Source organism: Xyrauchen texanus, chromosome 33 (genome assembly GCF_025860055.1).
Source record: "Xyrauchen texanus isolate HMW12.3.18 chromosome 33, RBS_HiC_50CHRs, whole genome shotgun sequence".
NCBI lineage: Eukaryota > Metazoa > Chordata > Actinopteri > Cypriniformes > Catostomidae > Xyrauchen > Xyrauchen texanus.
This window is the reverse complement of record NC_068308.1, coordinates 30,076,124-30,095,255: the sequence shown is the minus strand read 5'-3', so window position 1 is coordinate 30,095,255 and position 19,132 is coordinate 30,076,124. Positions and strand designations below refer to the sequence as shown.

The window sequence follows — 19,132 nt, the reverse complement described above, 5'->3', positions numbered from 1 at the left end:
TTTTGCTTTTTCTGAAGGAATTGTTACTTTAATTCACCAAAGTGACATTCAACCGATCACAAAGTATAGTCAGGACATTACTGAAATAAACTATAGCACCATCACTACTTGAAAAAAGTCATTTTTGATCAAATCTAGACAGGCACCATTTCCAGCAACCATCACCCATACACCTTATCCTTGAGTAATCGTGCTAAATTGCTAATTTGGTAAAAGAAAATCACTTGCCATTATATCAAACACAACTGAAAGCTTGTTTTTGAGTTGCCACAGTACTAGACTGGCATGTCTTAAGGTTAACATTAGGTAAAAAATGGCAAAAAAAAAAACCCCAGCTTTCTCTAGAAACTTGTCAGTCAATCATTGTTTTGAGGAATGAAGGCTGAACAATGCTTGAAATTGCCAAAAAAGATTTTTGGACATTTATATGAAGATTTCAAAGACAAAGGACAACTGGCTCTAACAAGGACAGAAAAAGATGTGGAAGGCCAGATGTGCAACTAAACAAGAGGATAAGTACATCAGAGTCTCTAGTTTGAGAAATAGACGCCTCACATGTCCTCAACTGACAGCTTCATTGAATTCAACCTTCTCAACACCAGTTTCATTTACAACAGTAAAGAGAAGACACAGGGGTGCAGGCCTTATGGGAAGAATGGCAAAGAAAAAGCCACTTTTGAAATAGAAAAAGAAAAAGAAAAGGTTAGAGTGGACAAAGAAACACAGATATTGGACAACAGATAATTGGAAAAGAGTGTTATGAATCTTAACCCCATTGAGCTTTTGTGGGATCAGCTAGACTGTAAGGTACGTGAAAAGTGCCCAACAAGACGGGAAGTGTGAGGTGAAATGTCACCTGAGTATCTGGACAAACTGACAGCTAGAATGGCAAGGATCTGCAAAGCTGTCATTGCTGCACATGGAGGATTTTTTATGAGAACTATTTGAAGTGAAAATTTTTCTCAAATTGTAGTAGTAATTTTCATGTTATTTATGTCCTGACTGTACGTTGTGATCAGTTGAATGGCACAATGGTGAATAAAAGTACAAATTTCTTTCCATATGAGCAATATCTGTACTTTTTTCCAAACTTCTGGCGTATACTATATATACTTTGTATACACAAATAATTTGGCCTGTATTATGGATGTGAATGAATATGAATTATGTTCCATTATTTGCAAGTGGGCAGAGTGGATCGGGCAAGACAGAGGCTGCCAAGCTCATTGTCCACTACCTGAGTTCCATGTATCAGGGCAGAAACGATAAATTACGCCAGGTAAAGCAATATATCAATCCATATAGTGTATTGTTAAAGCTATGTTCCGGGTTTAATACAAGTTAAACTCAATTGACGGCATTTGTTTATTTAAAAACAAATGGACAAAAAACGCTGTTACAGTAAGAAAATTACAATGGAGGTGAATGGGACCAGTAATGTTAATATGATTTTATTGCGATAAATTCAGGGATTTACAGTCATTACAACATTTACTAGATTACAGTGTTTAGCAACATCGCCATGACAACAAAATTATAATATTGGGTATAACTTTACATTTAGAATGCAATTTTATCTTTGAGCTTAACTTGTATTGAACCTTCTTTTAAGTTTTTTGTGCAATTTTAAGATAGAATCACATAACTCCTGAGATTTCACTCTCATTAGCCAATGGAGGTTTTGCCAATTCTTGAGAGCTTTGGAAATGCCAAGACTATACTTAACAACAACTCTAGCCGATTTGGAAAGTATCTACACATCCATATACGCCAGTAAGTGTATTGCATGTTGTGGCTCTGATTAAAAGGGGCTTGGCCATTAAATGACCACACTACTATATGATCTCAATTAATCACCTTACTTTTTTTCAGTGGTGTTGTAGTTGGGACATCTTTGTCAAAGTATCTCCTTGAAAAGTCACGAGTTGTATTTCAGGTATATAGTTTATTCATTAGCTGTGATTTGTGGCACCTTACATATTAATTGAGTTCATGATAATCAACAGAAGATCGTTTGTCCTTAGTCAAAATGTATTTATGCTCTAAGTGACATCAAACTGTAAATACTGATGAGTAACTGCATGCAGAGTAAATAAAGCTTTGTCCATTTAGGCCAAGGAAGAGAGAAACTACCATGTGTTTTATGAACTCCTGGATGGAATGAATGAGTGGGACAAGCAAGATCTTTACCTGCAAGGAGCTGAGACCTACTTCTATCTCAACCAGGTAAGAGAAGAGCCCTGGTTTATGTAACCCACTGGTTTATGATGCTTGTTCCTGCTCTAATATGTCTGATATTCCTGATTTAAATGTTTTGTTAAGGGCAGGGCTTGTGAGCTACAAGGGAAGCATGAGAAGCAAGATTTCTTGCTCTTGATCCACTGCTTGGAGACGATTGGTTTACATGCAGATCAACTTGCAACCATTTGGGCCATTCTGTCATCCATTCTGCAGTTGGGCAACATTTGCTTCAGTTCTTATGAGGTGTGCGTGCCTGAATCACTCCAAAGGGGGATAATGAGGAATCAACAGAAAATCAAAAATAGACCCTTTTTACTTCATACAAATTCCTGAATATTTAATCAGTGCATGTTTTTTTAAAGAAATTACGTATTAAAAATTCTTCATAGTCCTTCATCAAAATCTAATAACTTTTGCTTCTCCTCTGACATGTCCTCTTATTTTTCAACTCCTCCCCTCCAATGAGTTTTCCACATGTCACAATCAACTGCGAAAGGTCCTGCCCAACGTTTTTTCTTGTGTAATATCCTGTGTAAAATCACTTGCAAATCACTTGTCACATTGCAAAAGTAAAAAATAGACAGCGAACACCGTTTCAATTTGTAGTCTATATTGTTCTATATTCAAAGGGCTGTGTGTGTCTCCTCCCTGTGTGATGTCTTATATCTCCTCCCAAAATTAGAGTGAATCGTTTGAGATGGCCCGTATTTTCAGTGAAGCCGAAGCTCGGAGAGTGGGAAACCTCTTGCAAGTGTCAGCTGAGGCATTACAGATTGTCATCACTCATCGGGTTACAGTGAGCATCAATACGCACTCTCACACTCTAAAATTCACATTTGTGAAATTCCCATGGCCTCTGATTTAATGAGAAGGATAAAGCTGCAGACAGAGCTCCAAAAAGGGGTGGGAGCTCCAAAACGCCAGCAAAGAGGATCCCCTAACCTAACCCTTTTCCTAACCGTGAGTGGATGTGAACCCTGCCCGCTTCTGGAGTAACCCGCCCTCTTTTGGAGATTCCGCCCCCATTTGAAGATCTCCAGCCTGCAGCTATACCTACTTGAATTTAATTGAACAGAGGTATCTCCTACTCATCTGTTTGCACAGGAAACATCTTATGATAGGATCTACTGCCCTCTATCTGTGGAAAGTGCCATTGAATCCAGGTTAGATGCTGTAATTATATTGTTAAGGATGTTATTAAATAATATTATTACGTCACCTTTTATAATGATTTTTCAGTGATATAGCTGAGGAAAGGGCGTAGATTTGTCTTGAACATTACACATTTCCATTGATCATGATTATTTATTTTGGCGGGGGGTCAACGTCCCTGAGCCAATGCACAGATTTTTTTAGAATACTGACACACTGCTCTTGCTTCAGAGATGCCATTGCCAAGACGCTGTACTCTGTGCTGTTTGATTGGATGCTTGAACGCATCAATGAGTGGTTGATCCCCACCGAGATGGACAGCACTGTTGGCGTCGTGGACATATATGGCTTTGAGGTATTCGTCCTCTCATAATTAACCTAAAGGAATATTCTGGATTTATTATGAGTTAAGCTCAATTGACAGCATTTGTGGCATAATATTGATTACCAAAATGAATAATTTAGACTCCTCCCTCCTTTTCTTTAAAAAAGCAAATATCAAGGTCACAGCCAGGCACTTAAACTAGAAGTGAATAGGGCCAATTTTTGGAGGGTTTAAAGGCAAAAATGTGAAGCTTGTAATTTTATAAAAGCACTTGCTGTAATTCTGTTAAAATTAATGATTTATTTGAGCTGTAGAGTACAGTCATCTTAGGGTTTTATGGTTTGTTGACATTATATCGTCATGGTAACAAAGTTGTAAAATTGGCTATATCTTTACACAGAAAATTGTTTGAGTCTTGTGGCTAAACCTTTCAAACAGTGAGTATTTCAATGTTTATGGATTGGTCCCATTCACTTTCATTGTAAGTGCCTCACTATAACCCAGATTTAGATTTTTTTTTTTAAGAAAAGGAGGTGCAGGGGAAGTCACGTGACGCCATGCAAGGTTCAGACGTGTGAACGGTGAGCTCTTCGCACTTTGCTAGTTTTAATACTTTTTATGTCATAAAACGGTGAGATTCAACACACCCTGATCCTTAACTGTTCTAGGAAGACAATATGTCAAAGAATTCAAAATCCTCGGGCTCTGGAGAGATTAAAAGACACTTACGTGCTCAAGATGACGCCCCTGAGCCACAGGCCACAAGCCAGGGAGACTATTTGGCCGGAGGGAAATTTGTAGAGAATTGTTGCAAATGCATCAATGCTGACGAAGGTCATTGCTGACTTAGAGGATCTTGCTGTAATACGTCGATCGATCATTGCCATGGAGACAAAAATCCCTGAGGTGATTACAAGGGGGGGGGGATGTCGAGAAACGGATCAATTATCTGGAGTCTTCGGCGAGGTAACTAGCTGGTAATCCGCTAGAGACCAAGGTGGATTTGGAGCGCGTCTGGGAGAAGTTGGAGGACTTGAAGAATCGTAAATGGTGGAATAACGTCCGAATTGTTGGGTTTTTCTGTGGACAAAGAAGGTTGGGATATGGTGAAATTTCTGGATGGGCTCTTCCAGAGTCTGCACAACATAACAGGCCATAAGCTGATAATCGAGCGAGCTCACAGGGTTCCGGCTCGGCGATCCGTAAAGGAAGACAAGCCCCGATCAATTCTGTCCAAATTTCTGAGATCATCTGATAAAGATCTTGTGTTACGTCAGGCGAGGAGTAAAGGAAGGCTTTCTTGGAAGAACCACAGCATTTTCTTGTTCCCAGACTATGCTAATTCGACGCGAGAAACGTGATCGATTGAAAGAATGCAAGAAACTCTTACATCAATGGTAGGTCGCTTTTACACTAATGTTCCTGGCCATATTTAGAATAGATGCTAAGGATGGCCGCAAAATTTTTACATGTCCCCAGCAAGCGATGTCCTTCATAAGGTCAATGGACTGAGTAAGTTATTTTGTGGTACTCGCATTGCTGAGGTAGCTGAGCGACTTTTTTGTTTCTTTTTGTGCTGTTCTGCCTAGCGGCTGGAGTTTGTTTTGTGTTGTGGCACTCCTTCGGGACATAGTTGTTGATGAATCTGCACGTTCTTTGTGCTTATTCCTCCTATTGGTTGGAGTTTGTTTTGTGGAGTATTTCTTGCAGGACATTGGAGTGACTGGGTCATTTGTTGCCCTCATGTAACAGTTGAATGACCCAGCTCACTGAACATGTGTTTGACTGCCCGAGGAATCTAAACAGCCTTTTTTTTTTTGCTGGTTCCACCAGTGGCTGGGGCTTGTTTTATGGAGGAACACACCTTCGGGACAGTTATGTGAATTAATCTACATGTTCTTTGTGTTTATTCTGCCTATTGGCTGGAGTTTGTTTTATAGATTATCTTCTGTTGGGTAATTCTGTCTCACAAAATTTGTACAGAAGCACCAGACTTGAGCAATACGACTGCAAAATTGTCGTGGGGACTCTCGTGGGCGTACATGGACTGTTTGAGTTTAGAGGGATAGATGCCAGTTGGTGCTGTCGTGTGCAGGTTAATGCGTAAGTTTTTCTTTTTTCTGTTTGTTTGGTTCTGGGGAAGTTTGGGGTTTGATTGTTACACTAATGTTGGAATTTGGTCTTTATAATTCAATTTTTGACACACAATCCATATTTTTATGTCACAATGTCAATTGTTAATATGAGTGGATTGTCTCTCTCCACGTGGAATGTGAATAAGTTGGGGCACCCCATAAAAAGAAGGAAGGTTATTTCTCTTCTTAAACGTAAGAAATATGATATAGTGTTTCTTCAAGAAATGCATCTTTCCCTGCAGGAAGCTAAAAAATTTGGGAAGATATGGGGTGGACATGTTTTCTTTAGTGCTGGTTCAATTAAAAGCAGGGGAGTCATTACACTGACAAGAAAGCGTCTACAATTGAAATGTCTCAAAATGATTCAAGATAAATTAATAAGAGTCATAGTTTTAGCAGAAATTCTGAGGCAAAGGTTGATTTTGGCTAATATTTACGCACCTAATGCTAATGATCAGGGCTTTTTTATAGATCTTGATGGAGTGTTGCAAGCTGCTGCCTCCCCTCATGATATAATATTGGGAGGAGACTTTAATCTATTGATGGACTCAGTCTTTTATCAAAGTGAAGCAAAAGTATGTAAGCCCCCTAGAGCAACATTGACGCTTCACAGGATGTGTAAAAATCTTGGTCTTGCAGATATTTGGAGACTGTTGAACCCATCTGGCAGGGATTAACATAAAATGTTTTCATCAGTCTATAAGATTTATTCTAGAATGAATATATATATATATATATATATATATATATATATATATATATATATACAGTGAGGAAAATAAGTATTTGAACACCCTGCTATTTCGCAAGTTCTCCCATTTAGAAATCATGGAGGGGTCTGAAATTGTCATCGTAGGTGCATGTCCACTGTGAGAGACATAATAAAAAAAAATCCAGAAATCACAATGTATGATTTTTTAACTATTTATTTGTATGATACAGCTGCAAATAAGTATTTGAACACCTGAGAAAATCAATGTTAATATTTGGTACAGTAGCCTTTGTTTGCAATTACAGAGGTCAAACGTTTCCTGTAGTTTTTCACCAGGTTTGCACACACTGCAGGAGGGATTTTGGCCCACTCCTCCACACAAATCTTCTCTAGATCAGTCAGGTTTCTGGGCTGTCACTGAGAAACACGGAGTTTGAGCTCCCTCCAAAGATTCTCTATTGGGTTTAGGTCTGGAGACTGGCTAGGCCACGCCAGAACCTTGATATGCTTCTTACAGAGCCACTCCTTGGTTATCCTGGCTGTGTGCTTCGGGTCATTGTCATGTTGGAAGACCCAGCCTCGACCCATCTTCAATGCTCTAACTGAGGGAAGGAGGTTGTTCCCCAAAATCTTGCAATACATGGCCCCGGTCATCCTCTCCTTAATACAGTGCAGTCAGCCCTGTCCCATGTGCAGAAAAACACCCCCAAAGCATGATGCTACCACCCCCATGCTTCACAGTAGGGATGGTGTTCTTGGGATGGTACTCATCATTCTTCTTCCTCCAAACACGGTTAGTGGAATTATGACCAAAAAGTTCTGTTTTGGTCTCATCTGACCACATGACTTTCTCCCATGACTCCTCTGGATCATCCAAATGGTCATTGGCAAACTTAAGACGGGCCTTGACATGTGCTGGTTTAAGCAGGGGAACCTTCCGTGCCATGCATGATTTCAAACCATGACGTCTTAGTGTATTACCAACAGTAACCTTGGAAACGGTGGTCCAGCTCTTTTCAGGTCATTGACCAGCTCCTCCCGTGTAGTTCTGGGCTGATTTCTCACCTTTCTTAGGATCATTGAGACCCCACGAGGTGAGATCTTGCATGGAGCCCCAGTCCGAGGGAGATTGACAGTCATGTTTAGCTTCTTCCATTTTCTAATGATTGCTCCAACAGTGGACCTTTTTTCACCAAGCTGCTTGGCAATTTCCCCGTAGCCCTTTCCAGCCTCGTGGAGGTGTACAATTTTGTCTCTAGTGTCTTTGGACAGCTCTTTGGTCTTGGCCATGTTAGTAGTTGGATTCTTACTGATTGTATGGGGTGGACAGGTGTCTTAATGCAGCTAACGACCTCAAACAGGTGCATCTAATTTAGGATAATAAATGGAGTGGAGGTGGACATTTTAAAGGCAGACTAACAGGTCTTTGAGGGTCAGAATTCTAGCTGATAGACAGGTGTTCAAATACTTATTTGCAGCTGTATCATACACATAAATAGTTAAAAAATCATACATTGTGATTTCTGGATTTTTTTTTAGATTATGTCTCTCACAGTGGACATGCACCTACGATGACAATTTCAGACCCCTCCATGATTTCTAAGTGGGAGAACTTGCAAAATAGCAGGGTGTTCAAATACTTATTTTCCTCACTGTATATGTATATATATATATATATATATATATATATATATATATATATATATATATATATATTATATCTAAGTCCGTCATTTCGTCTGTTGTTGATTGCTCAATTGGAAACATCTTTGTCTCAGATCACACCTTGGTGAGTTTAGAGGTGTTGCAACATATGGAGAAAAATAAATCATATAGTTGGTACTTTAATGTATCCTGTTACAAAATCCTGAATTCCAACAAATGTTAAAGGTTGAAATCAGTGTTTATATGGAGACCAACTGGTCCTCAGGATCCTCTGTGGGCGTGGCTTGGGAGGCACTTAAGGCGGTTCTTAGGGTTCAGATCATACTGCATGCCTCATTCACCAAAAAATCCAAAGCACGAGAACTTGTGGAGTTGGAAGAGACAAGTTTAGGGAGTAACGGAATACATGTAACAGGATTACATATTTAAAATACAAAATATAAGTAACTGTATTACACTACAGTTAAGATTTGAATCATTGGTCATTAGAATACAGTTACATTCAAAAAGTATTTTGATTACTGAAGAGATTACATTGCATTTTATTGTCAGTTGTTTCCTTTAATATTTAGTCCTTTTAGATGGAAAATATTTATACATATAAATGATGCGATCCAAAGTGTGTTTGAACAGCGGTGAAACACTTTCTTATGATATGTTACATTCATACGATCAAAAAGAGAAATAAGTTTGAAGTAAGTTTGGAGCAGAAGAAATAGAAATAAACCTTGTGTAAATTGTCAGCATTACACTAAGCTAAAATGCTATATCTAGCCATTTTACATGCACATGTTACCAGGCATGATAATATTTTTTTATTAAAGGTGGGTGCACACTGTACAATTTTGTCCACGATTCTGCCTGAATATGAATATTTGTTTGTGGTAGCTCACCTTCATTCTCAACATCTGTACTTTTCTGTATTTGTGATCAAGATGTCTTATAAGCCTAATTGACAAAATCCATCTTTCTTGTAAATGTTAGCCTATGATCGTGATGGAGTGGTATTGGAGGAATGGAAATGCTGATCTCCTGACTTTCATAGAGAAAAAACAAATACTCCTCCACGATGGGCAAATTTAGCCTTTTCTCAATTCCGCAAAACTCCCGTAACATGAGTCACGTTCACTGATCGGGACGATTGAGAACACAGTCGGCTACAATGTATATCGTGCAGTCTGACATAATGTCACACAGTGTGCCATGGCGATATCAATGCATTCATATCGTACAGTCTGAAAAGCAACAATACGTTACTGACCTTGAGCAATCTAATGGAATATTTTACAAATTACATTTTACAGCATGTATTCTGTAATCTGTATTGGAATACATTACAGAATACAAGCAGTAACCCTCCTAACCCTGGGAAGGGAATATTACAAGTGCCGAGGCAGAGCTGAAGCACCGAATGTCATCTTATGGCCTTGGAGAATTGACCCGATTGAAATACAAACTTTTGGCTAGATATATAAAGCAGAGTCTTTTTCTACCATTCCCTCAGTGAAATCTGCCTGTGGTAAAATATTTACCTTGGCCATTGATATTAATAATGCTTTTAAAGAATTCTATCTGGATATCTATAGTTCCACGTCTCCGTCTACTGATGAAGATATTAGAAATTTCGTGGAACAATTAAAACTCCCTAAACTGACGACTGAGCAAATAATTCTCTTGATTCTGAGATAATCTTGGAGGAACTTGGCAAGGTAATTAAAGGCCTTGCCCACAGGCAAGGCTACCATGGCCAGATAGCTTTGCCGCTGAATTTTTTAGATCTTATGCTACAGAACTGGCTCCACTTTTGTTAGAAGTTTACACGGAATCATTAAAGAATGGAAAGCTTCCGCCAGCCATGACACAAGCCCAGATTAGTCTGATTCTTAAAAAGGACAAAGATCTAAGCGAGTGTAAGAGTTACCATACCACAAATATTGGCTAAACTATTAAGCTATGACATCTCTTATACATATAATCAGCTGGGGTTTATTCAGGGCCATAGCTCTTCTGATAACATTAGGCATTTCATCAATATCATGTGGTCAGTGGCGAATGATCAGACTCCGGTCACTGACATCTTGACGCCGAAAAGGCGTTTGATATGGTAGAATGGGATTCTCTTTTTAAGATTTTGGAAATATGTGGGTTCGGGAATACGTTTATTGGATGGATTAAGTTATTTTATAGACACCCAGTAGCGGCGGTACAAACAAATGGATGCATTTCAGATTATTTTACTCCGGATATTACTCTGTCTTGCCCTGGAACCATTAGCAGCCCCGATAAGAAAGGAAGATGATTTTCCAGAGGTGGTGATGGGAGATATAGCTACATAAGCTTTTGCTTTACGCAGATTATATTTTATTATTCGTCTCCGACCCTACTAGATATGTGGGTTGCCTCCACAGAATTATTAATACATTCACTGCCCAAACCCGATCCTTCAGCTCGTCCTCTCTCACTACCCTCGACGGTGGAGTGGCCAAGGGTTATGCCACGATACACCAGGAGGATAAGGATCGTGGCACACCTTTCCCCGCTGAGCTGCACCACCTGGCAGAGTTGCTCCCTTCCCGAGCCTGTAAGACTACGTCGTCTCTGGCGACCAAAGCATACAGTGCTGCCCTGCATGCCACGGCCCTCTTACAGGTCCATCAGGCCAAGGCTCTAAAAGAGCTGCACGAGGGTAGTTCTGATCTCAATGTGCTGCAAGAACTGTACTCGGTGACCGATCTTACCCTTCGTGCGACGAAGGTCACGGCGCACGCACTCAGGCATACTTTGTTCACTTTCATGGTACAGGAGCTGGTTGGCCATAACCATCCGACTCGGCTATGCGATTCAATTTGCTGGTTCCACGGTGTTCACTTCACGGCGGTGAAGGGCGAGAATGTTGCTGTCCTACATGTGGAGATTGCGGTCCTTCTGCAGCCTGTGCCTCCAGCCGAGGAGAGGCAAGGGTTTTACAGCCCTTCATCATTCCAAAGAAGGGCGGTGGATTGCTGCCAATCCTGGACCTGCGAGTTCTGAACCGAGCCTTGCACAGATTCCCGTTCAAGATGCTGACGCAGAAACGTTTTGATGTGCATCAATGTGGTCCTGTCCTGTCCAGGAACCACCAGTGGTATGCCCGTAACACACGGCGCCCCAGGCCGAGTTGGAGGCGTCTGTCATAACCACGATATGCCTGGACACTTGCTGTCCTAGGGCTGAAGAAAATGCAGAGAAAAGTGATGCTCTGAACCAGGGAGACCTTGCTCTTTTCCCAGTTGACCCGAAGCCCTAAATGGCTGAGGTTTGTGAGCACCAGGTCCCTGTGTGCACACAGTAACTCTCGAGAGTTTAGGCTCTTGTCGCATGTCGCAACTCTCCTGTCACCTCCTCCTCTGGAGTCAGCGGCAACTCAGGGCGCTGCGATCCACTCACATCCCCGGCAACCTCAACGCCACAGCAGACACACTGTTGCGGCAGATGATGCTCAGGGGAGAGTGGAGACTCCATCCCCAGGTGGTCCAGCTGATTCAGAGTCGATTCGGCAATGCACAGGTAGTCCCTCCCTTGGCACAGTCACGCTGGCACACAGCTGGCCCCGGGGGCTGCGCAAATACGCGTTCCCCCCAGTGAGCCTACTTGCAGGGAGGACGAGGAATAAGTCACCCTTGTGGCACCCTATTGGACAACCCAGACTTGGTTCTCGGACCTCATGCTTCTCGTGACAGCACCTCCCTGGCAAATTCCCCTGAGGAAGATCCTTCTCTCTCAAGGATGGGACACCATCTGGCACCCACGCCCAGACCTCTGGAACCTCCACGTCTGGTCCCTGGATGGAATGCGGAAGACCTAAGTGGTCTACCGCCCACAGTGGTTAACATGATCACTCAAGCCAGGGCTCCTTCCACAAGGCAGCTGTATTCCCTGAAGTGGCGTGTATTCGCTAAGTGGTGTTCTTCCTGTAACGAAGACCCCCAGAGATGCGCAGTCGGGTCAGTGCTTTCCTTCCTAAAATAGAAGCTGAAGATGTACGTAGCTGCTATAGCAGCGCACCACTATGCAGTTCAAGGTAAGTCCCTTGGCAAGCACGACCTGGATAAGGCAATCGCGGCACACCTTTCCCTGCTGAGTGGCGCCTGGCACTCCCTTCCCGAGCCTGTAAGACTACGTCGTCTCTGGCGACCAAAGCATACAGTGCTGCCGGTCAGGTCTCTTCCGCCCTGCATGCCACGGCCCTCCTACAGGTCCATCAGGCCAAGGCTCTAAAAGAGCTGCACGAGGGTAGTTCTGATCTGAAGGTGTACGTAGGTGTTATAGCAGGGCACCACTATGCAGTTCAAGGTAAGTCCCTTGCCAAGCATGACCTGATCATCAGGTTCCTGAGAGGCACCAGGAGGCTGAACCCTCCTAGGCTGCACCTCTTTCCCTCATGGGACCTCTCCATGGTCCTGCTGGGCCTTCGGAGAGCCCCGTTTGAGCCCCTAGAGTCAGTCAAGTTAAAGCCTGTCTCATTAAAGACCACCCTCCTAATCACGCTCACTTCCATCAAAAGATTTGGGGACCTACAAGCGTTCTCTGTCAGTGAAATGTGCCTGGAGTTCGGTCCGGAAAACTCTCACATGAGCCCAAGGTACCCACGACCCCTTTTAGGGATCAGTTGGTGAGCCTTCAAACGCTGCCCCTGGAGGAGGGTGCGTGCTTTGCGCATCTACTTGGATCGCACGCAGAGCTTTATATGCTCTGAGCAGCTCTTTGTCTGCCTTGGTGGACAGCAGAAATGGAACGCTGTCTCCAAACAGAGGCTTGCTCACTGGATCGTGGACGCCATTGCATTAGCCTACCAGACCCAGGCCATGCCAGCCTCCTTGCAGGATTGAGCAAACTCTACAAGGAGTGTGGCATCCTCATGGGCACTTGCCAATGGCACCTCTCTAGCAGACATCTGCAGAGCAGTGGGCTGGGCAACACCCAATACCTTTGCGAGTTTCTAGAATCTTGGTTGAGCCGGTTTCGTCCCGTGTTCTTTCAGGTAAGAACAGGTACGTTTCGTAATGCGGGGCAGCTGGCCGGTTGTACATCTTGAGTATAGTGCCTATCCCCTCCAGGAGGTGAAGTTGTACGCTCTCTTCATGGAGTTCATGGACCGTGAACCCTGGATGTCTTTCCTCCTAGCCCTCTCGCTCACAAATTGAGAGGAGGAATTCGTAGTCGGACCCAGTACTTGTGCCCAGTACTGGGCTCCACAGGTGTCGGTTACCCTGGTAACCTCCTGTGAAGTATCTTCCGTGGCACAGTCTCCCTTCGGTAGACCCCTGTCTCCCGAGAGCTCTGCCTCGGTCGCCGTGTTTTTAGAGCTCCTCCCCTACGAAAGACAGGACCTACCGCTGCACTGCTTGCATGTGTTGCCTTGAGCCCTTGTGACATATTTGCCACATGTTTATGAACGTAATACTCAGTGGAAAGAAAACTTAGAGAGAAAATACCATGGCTGGCGCGACCAGCTCCCATACTAGATATGTCTCTCCACATGCCGAAGTGTCCTTGGGGAAGACACTGAACCCCAAGTTGCTCCCAATGACATGCTAGCGCCTTGTATGGCAGCTCTGCTGTCATTGGTGTATGAATGTGTGTGAGTGATTGGGTAATTGGGACACAGTGTAAAGCACTTTGGTTAGGTTTTTGGCTAAGTTTAAAAAAGGCACTTTATAAGTGCAGACCATTTACCATTTAGAAGGATGGGGATCTGGGATTTTTTGATGGGAAATGGGGCAGTTATTTGGCGTTTTTGGGGGACTCTCAGGGAGGGCTGTGGAGAGAAAAATATAGTTTAAATGTGCGTGTGTATATTTATATGTGACCACAGGGATGTTCATTGAGGGTCAGGGTGGGGTTGGTGATTGGGGAGGGGTAATAGTGGGGGTTAAATGTTGATTCAGTGTATATATGTTTTCTTTTTCTTTGTTATATGTATGAATCAATAAAAAATGTTAATCAGAAAAAATAAAAGTACAGAGCAAAAGGAAAAAAAGAAAGAAAAGATGGTGCAAGTGAAAATGATTTTTTGCGGTCAATATTATGCAACAAATGCTGTTGTTTGAGCTTAACTTGTATTGAACCCGGAATATTCCTTTAAAGTGCAAATTTTACTGTGATTGTTTTTTTTACTCAAGAACATTGAATTGTCACCTGCCTTCATTAAGAATATGGTAAACCTCTTATTAAATATGAAAGTGTACAACTGTCTCTGTTACAGGACCTGAGTGTGAACAGTTTTGAGCAGCTGTGCATAAACTTTGCCAACGAGAAGCTGCAACAGTTTGTGAACAAAGCCGTGGTGTCACAAGAGCAGGTCAGTGTGTCCATAGCATTCATAAAGCCCTTTAAAGGAATATCTTGACTTCAATAACTTCCATTTTAAGTGCAATTGTATATGTCCCTGTGAACAAGATGTCATTAATATTGTTGATTAATTCTCCTGAAAGAGAAAGACTGTACATTTTAAATGAGTATATCTGATAGAAGTTTATTTTGTCAACGCATATGAGTACTTCGATAACTGCAAAGCTTATTCACATAGACTGAAAAGCCACAAAACTTGATTTCATGGGGTCTTTAAAGCTTGTTTTCTCCTTCCATCCTTCTTGTTTTTATTTTCTGTGCTTCTTTCTGTATTTTTGTGATTTGTTTTCCTTTGTCATAGCTGAAAGTTTTGGTGGCTGTGTTTGTGTTAGGAAGAATACAGCGCAGAACAGATTCAGTGGTATCCAATAGCCCTGAAAGACGCTCTTGGATGTCTGGATCTCATCTCAGCACGACCGTATGGAATTCTTCGCATCCTGGATGACCAGACCTGCTTGCCTCAAGTAACCACATATTACAGTTTCAAGCCATAGAACTTAATCAAAAGGAAGCAGAATTACCTTGATCTTTTAAGATAATTGTACTATGAAAACACACTAGCCTTTAGTACCCAAATTGACCTCAGTTCAACTGCAAAAAGGGCTCATTCATAAATCCTCAGATTTCCGACTTCAGAAACATTAACATATAGGGAAGATCAAGGCTTGTGACAATGTTTACACCAGTTTATATTTCTCTGGGTCGGTTTATTGTTGAAAGTCAATTTCTGTCCAACCACATACCTTAAAGATTTGGTTACAGAAAAGCTGTGGATCATTTCCATCGTTGATGGAATATAAAGACCGAAAATAAGATAAGATATCTTGGAAATAAGATATATATAATAAGATATAAGATATAGAAATAAGTTCACTGAATACACATTAACCTTTTGTGACAACTTCATTTCTATGTTTTTGGCACAAAAAATTATAAATGGACCCCTTGAAAAAAAGAAATACCTTTTGAGGTTTATGTGACTCAACAGTCAAAACAGCCCTGAATACTGAATTTAGAAATGTTCTTCTACTTAAAGGGATAGTTCATCCAAAAATGTAATTCTCTCTTAATTTACTCACCCTCATGTGATCCCAGATGTGTATGACTTTCTTTCTTATGCTGAACACAATATTTTTTGATAAAAAGCATAAAAGTAATCCATATAACTCCAATGGTTCAATTCATATCTTCAGAAGTGATGTGATACGTTTTTGTGAGAAACAGATCGATATTAAATCCTTTTTTTAACTGTAAATCTCCACTTTAACTTTAATAAATGTAAGAATTTATAGTAAAAAAGGACTTTTTGATCCATTTCTCACCCACACATATCATATCTCTTCTGAAGATATGTATTTAACAACTGGAGTTGTATGGATTACTTTTATGCTGCCTTTATGTGCTTTTTGGGACTTCAAAGTTCTGGCCAGCATTCACTTTCATTATATGGACCTACAGAGCTGAGATATTGTGTGTTGAGTGTTTAGCAGAAGAAAGAAAGTCATACACATCTGGGATGGTATGAGGGTGAGTAAATGCCTACAAATGAGGCATTTTTATTTTTGGGGTGAACTATCACTTAATTGTCTCAAATGCGATGTTTAAATAACATAAAACTTGAGTTTCAACCAAATTGATCCATTGTTGTTTCAAATGCAAATGATTCTTTTCTATGATGCATTTATTGGCCGTCTTTGTCCACACTTCTCTTTTCTTTGGCTCTCTCTCCTTCTTTCTCTGATTCAGGCTACGGATCACACATTCTTGCAGAAATGTCACTATCACCATGGTAACAGCCCCTACTACACCAAGCCCAAAATTCCTCTCCCAGTGTTCACCATATATCACTATGCTGGGGCTGTCACATACCAGGCAAGTTGCTAAGCCTCATCTGAGTATATACAAAATTACTTATTCATGCCCACAACTTCAATTACCTGCCATGTCATTATTTTGAAAGGTTTTGAACAAAAAGGTTTTTGAAATGATCTGAATCTTGCATTTATATTCATTCATTTAGCATATACTTTCACCCAAAGTTTCATACAAGTGTTAGGAAGAATATTAGCCTCAGTCACTTTCATTGTATGGGAAAAAAAGATGCAAGGAAATTGAATTTTAATTTTTGGGCTAACTATCCTTTTAAGACAAAACAAAATCATTTGAGAATCCTCAGCATTTTTATGGCTAAAATATTTTCTCTCATCAGGTGCATAACTTTCTAAATAAAAATCACGACCAGTTTCGACCCGAAGTATTGGAGCTTTTTGCTCGCAGCAGGTTACAGGTAAACAAATCTCAACTTTGCGCTGTGTGTATGGAAGCTTCACCATGTCATCAGTGATTTCTGATCTCTCAAGATAGCAAAGAAACATAATGTGTCCAGTATTATATATTCATGAGACTGTCTACACACCAAACACAACGAAAGATTTGCTAACGACAGATATCATTTATGCAAGCTTTAATCTCATACATTTTTAAAGGACCAATGTTTGGTAACACATACTGTAGCTGTTACAGGTAATAGGAGTGTGTTTGCTGTCTGTTTAGATGGTGTCAGGTATATTCCGAAAGGTTCAGGAGCGTTACATTCAGCAGAAAGAGCTGGGAAGAGCAAGAGGCCACCGCAACCAGATGTCAACAGTAGCTGCTCACTTTCAACAGTCACTTACAGAACTTACCACCCGTTTGGAGAGGTCAGCAAATGTGACATTCTTTTATTCTACCATATTCTGTATTAACATACCACTGTGAAGTCACTGCCATTCGGATATATAGTGATGTTTACTGAATGTGGAAAAATGTTGTTGCATGTTTGTTCTCTGTTTTGTTCTCCAGATGTAAAACTACATTTATACGATGCTTTAAGCCAAACTATTTTAAGGTAACCTCCCCAGATGGCACACGTACATCACCCAGACAACTGTTTGATGTGTGTTTTTCATCTGGAAGATGTCATTTTTAGTGTTTGCATGTTTATGATTTAGAATCTGTAAATCTGCTCTTTTTAAGATGTTTATCAGATGTTTGTACACAAAAATTTGAATGCAATGCTTTCCAGATGAAATGCGCTTAAACAGACATCTTAAAAATGTACATGTACTCTCTAGGTCATACAATAAATTTGTAAACACCTTTTCGGTTCTGTTTATGACTTGGTGTGCTATTAGCATGCACAGATGTTTATGTGGACTTCATGTTTTGTTTTTTGTGGTTTCAGTTTCCAGGAATATTTGATGTCGACTACATAACCACACAGCTGAGGCATGGAGGGATACTGGAGACCATTCACATACGAAAAGAGGGATTTCCTATTCGCATCCCCTTCAGTCTGTTCATGGAGAGGTGTGCTATTACTTCTGTAAATGATCAAACCTACCTCGCCTGTCCTATAAAAAAAATGGAGAGGAGGGACCCAAGCCAAACCAATGTCTATATATCTTCATTGTTACTCACAAGTCAGCACCTCACATTTCTCATTCACAACGACTTGTTACGGAGCAATAATTTATGTATTCTCATAAATGATAAATGTATTCCACATTATGTATTCTACTTAAATTATATATTATAAATAAGCATAACACTATAATGTACTTAAAAGTAATTAAATTAGATTAAAGTCTACAAGTAACTGTAATCTGATTACAATAATTAAAACATTTAATGGATTACACTGCTTTTTGACTAAAAAGTAATTAGATTACATTGACCCATTTCAACTACATTTTCAGCCACTGTCTCCCTAATTTCAGATATGGTGTGTTACTAGCCCAGAAAACTACAAACCTCTCTTGTAAAGAGCAGGTGGTTACTTTACTGGACACTATTGGAGCGGAAGTTGGCCAGTACCAGCTAGGACTCACAAAGGTACAGTAACATAGAGGAACTTAATTGGCTTATTTTCTTATTTTCAACTCTCTTGTAAATGCACATCACAACACATCACAAACATTATATATAAACACACAGGTGTTTCTGAAAGAGGCTCTCTACCAGAGGGTAGAGGAAAAATGGAGTAGTACCCAAACATGGGCGGCAGTCACCATCCAAAGGAACATTCGTGGCTTTATTTGCAGACGCAATTTCCGTTTCTTTAAACAGAAGGCCATTGTCATCCAGTCCCATATCAGGGGCCACCAGGCCAGGTATGTGCAGAGCTGTCATATTTGATAGGCTTTAAAGGAATATTTCACCTAAAAATGAAAATTATCTCACTATTTAATCACCCTCATGCCATCCCAGATGTGTATGACTTTCTCTCTTTTCCTGAACACAAGCTAATTGAATGGGTGTAAAACAAAAATAAGCTCCAAAAAGCACATACAACCATCATAAACATGATTCATTTATGCCTTCTAAAGTGAAAAGCTAGGTGTGTAAGAAAAATATATAAAACTTTTTTTACTAAAAATGTTCACTTCCGGCCAGCTCGTTGATGACGGTGGAGTTCAAAATGCCTTTTGCATGATGTATGTGTGCAAGCATCCTCTGCATAGATATTCATAT

The 19,132-nt window shown here is 40.8% G+C and overlaps 1 protein-coding gene across 1 annotated transcript in view; it reads left to right on the top strand.

Annotated features, from left to right (window-relative positions):
* Positions 1 to 19,132, top strand: part of LOC127626697 (unconventional myosin-XV-like) — a 55,401-nt gene that overhangs the window by 5,490 nt on the left and 30,779 nt on the right. The window contains exons 6-22 of the mRNA XM_052102672.1: positions 1,186 to 1,279; positions 1,670 to 1,773; positions 1,873 to 1,936; positions 2,113 to 2,226; positions 2,323 to 2,484; positions 2,924 to 3,037; positions 3,346 to 3,404; positions 3,625 to 3,748; positions 14,475 to 14,570; positions 14,953 to 15,084; positions 16,367 to 16,492; positions 16,830 to 16,907; positions 17,174 to 17,319; positions 17,462 to 17,507; positions 17,844 to 17,968; positions 18,379 to 18,493; positions 18,596 to 18,771. Of these exons, the coding sequence (XP_051958632.1) occupies positions 1,186 to 1,279; positions 1,670 to 1,773; positions 1,873 to 1,936; positions 2,113 to 2,226; positions 2,323 to 2,484; positions 2,924 to 3,037; positions 3,346 to 3,404; positions 3,625 to 3,748; positions 14,475 to 14,570; positions 14,953 to 15,084; positions 16,367 to 16,492; positions 16,830 to 16,907; positions 17,174 to 17,319; positions 17,462 to 17,507; positions 17,844 to 17,968; positions 18,379 to 18,493; positions 18,596 to 18,771 (1,875 nt within the window). The remainder of the gene's footprint in view (positions 1 to 1,185; positions 1,280 to 1,669; positions 1,774 to 1,872; positions 1,937 to 2,112; positions 2,227 to 2,322; positions 2,485 to 2,923; positions 3,038 to 3,345; positions 3,405 to 3,624; positions 3,749 to 14,474; positions 14,571 to 14,952; positions 15,085 to 16,366; positions 16,493 to 16,829; positions 16,908 to 17,173; positions 17,320 to 17,461; positions 17,508 to 17,843; positions 17,969 to 18,378; positions 18,494 to 18,595; positions 18,772 to 19,132) is intronic.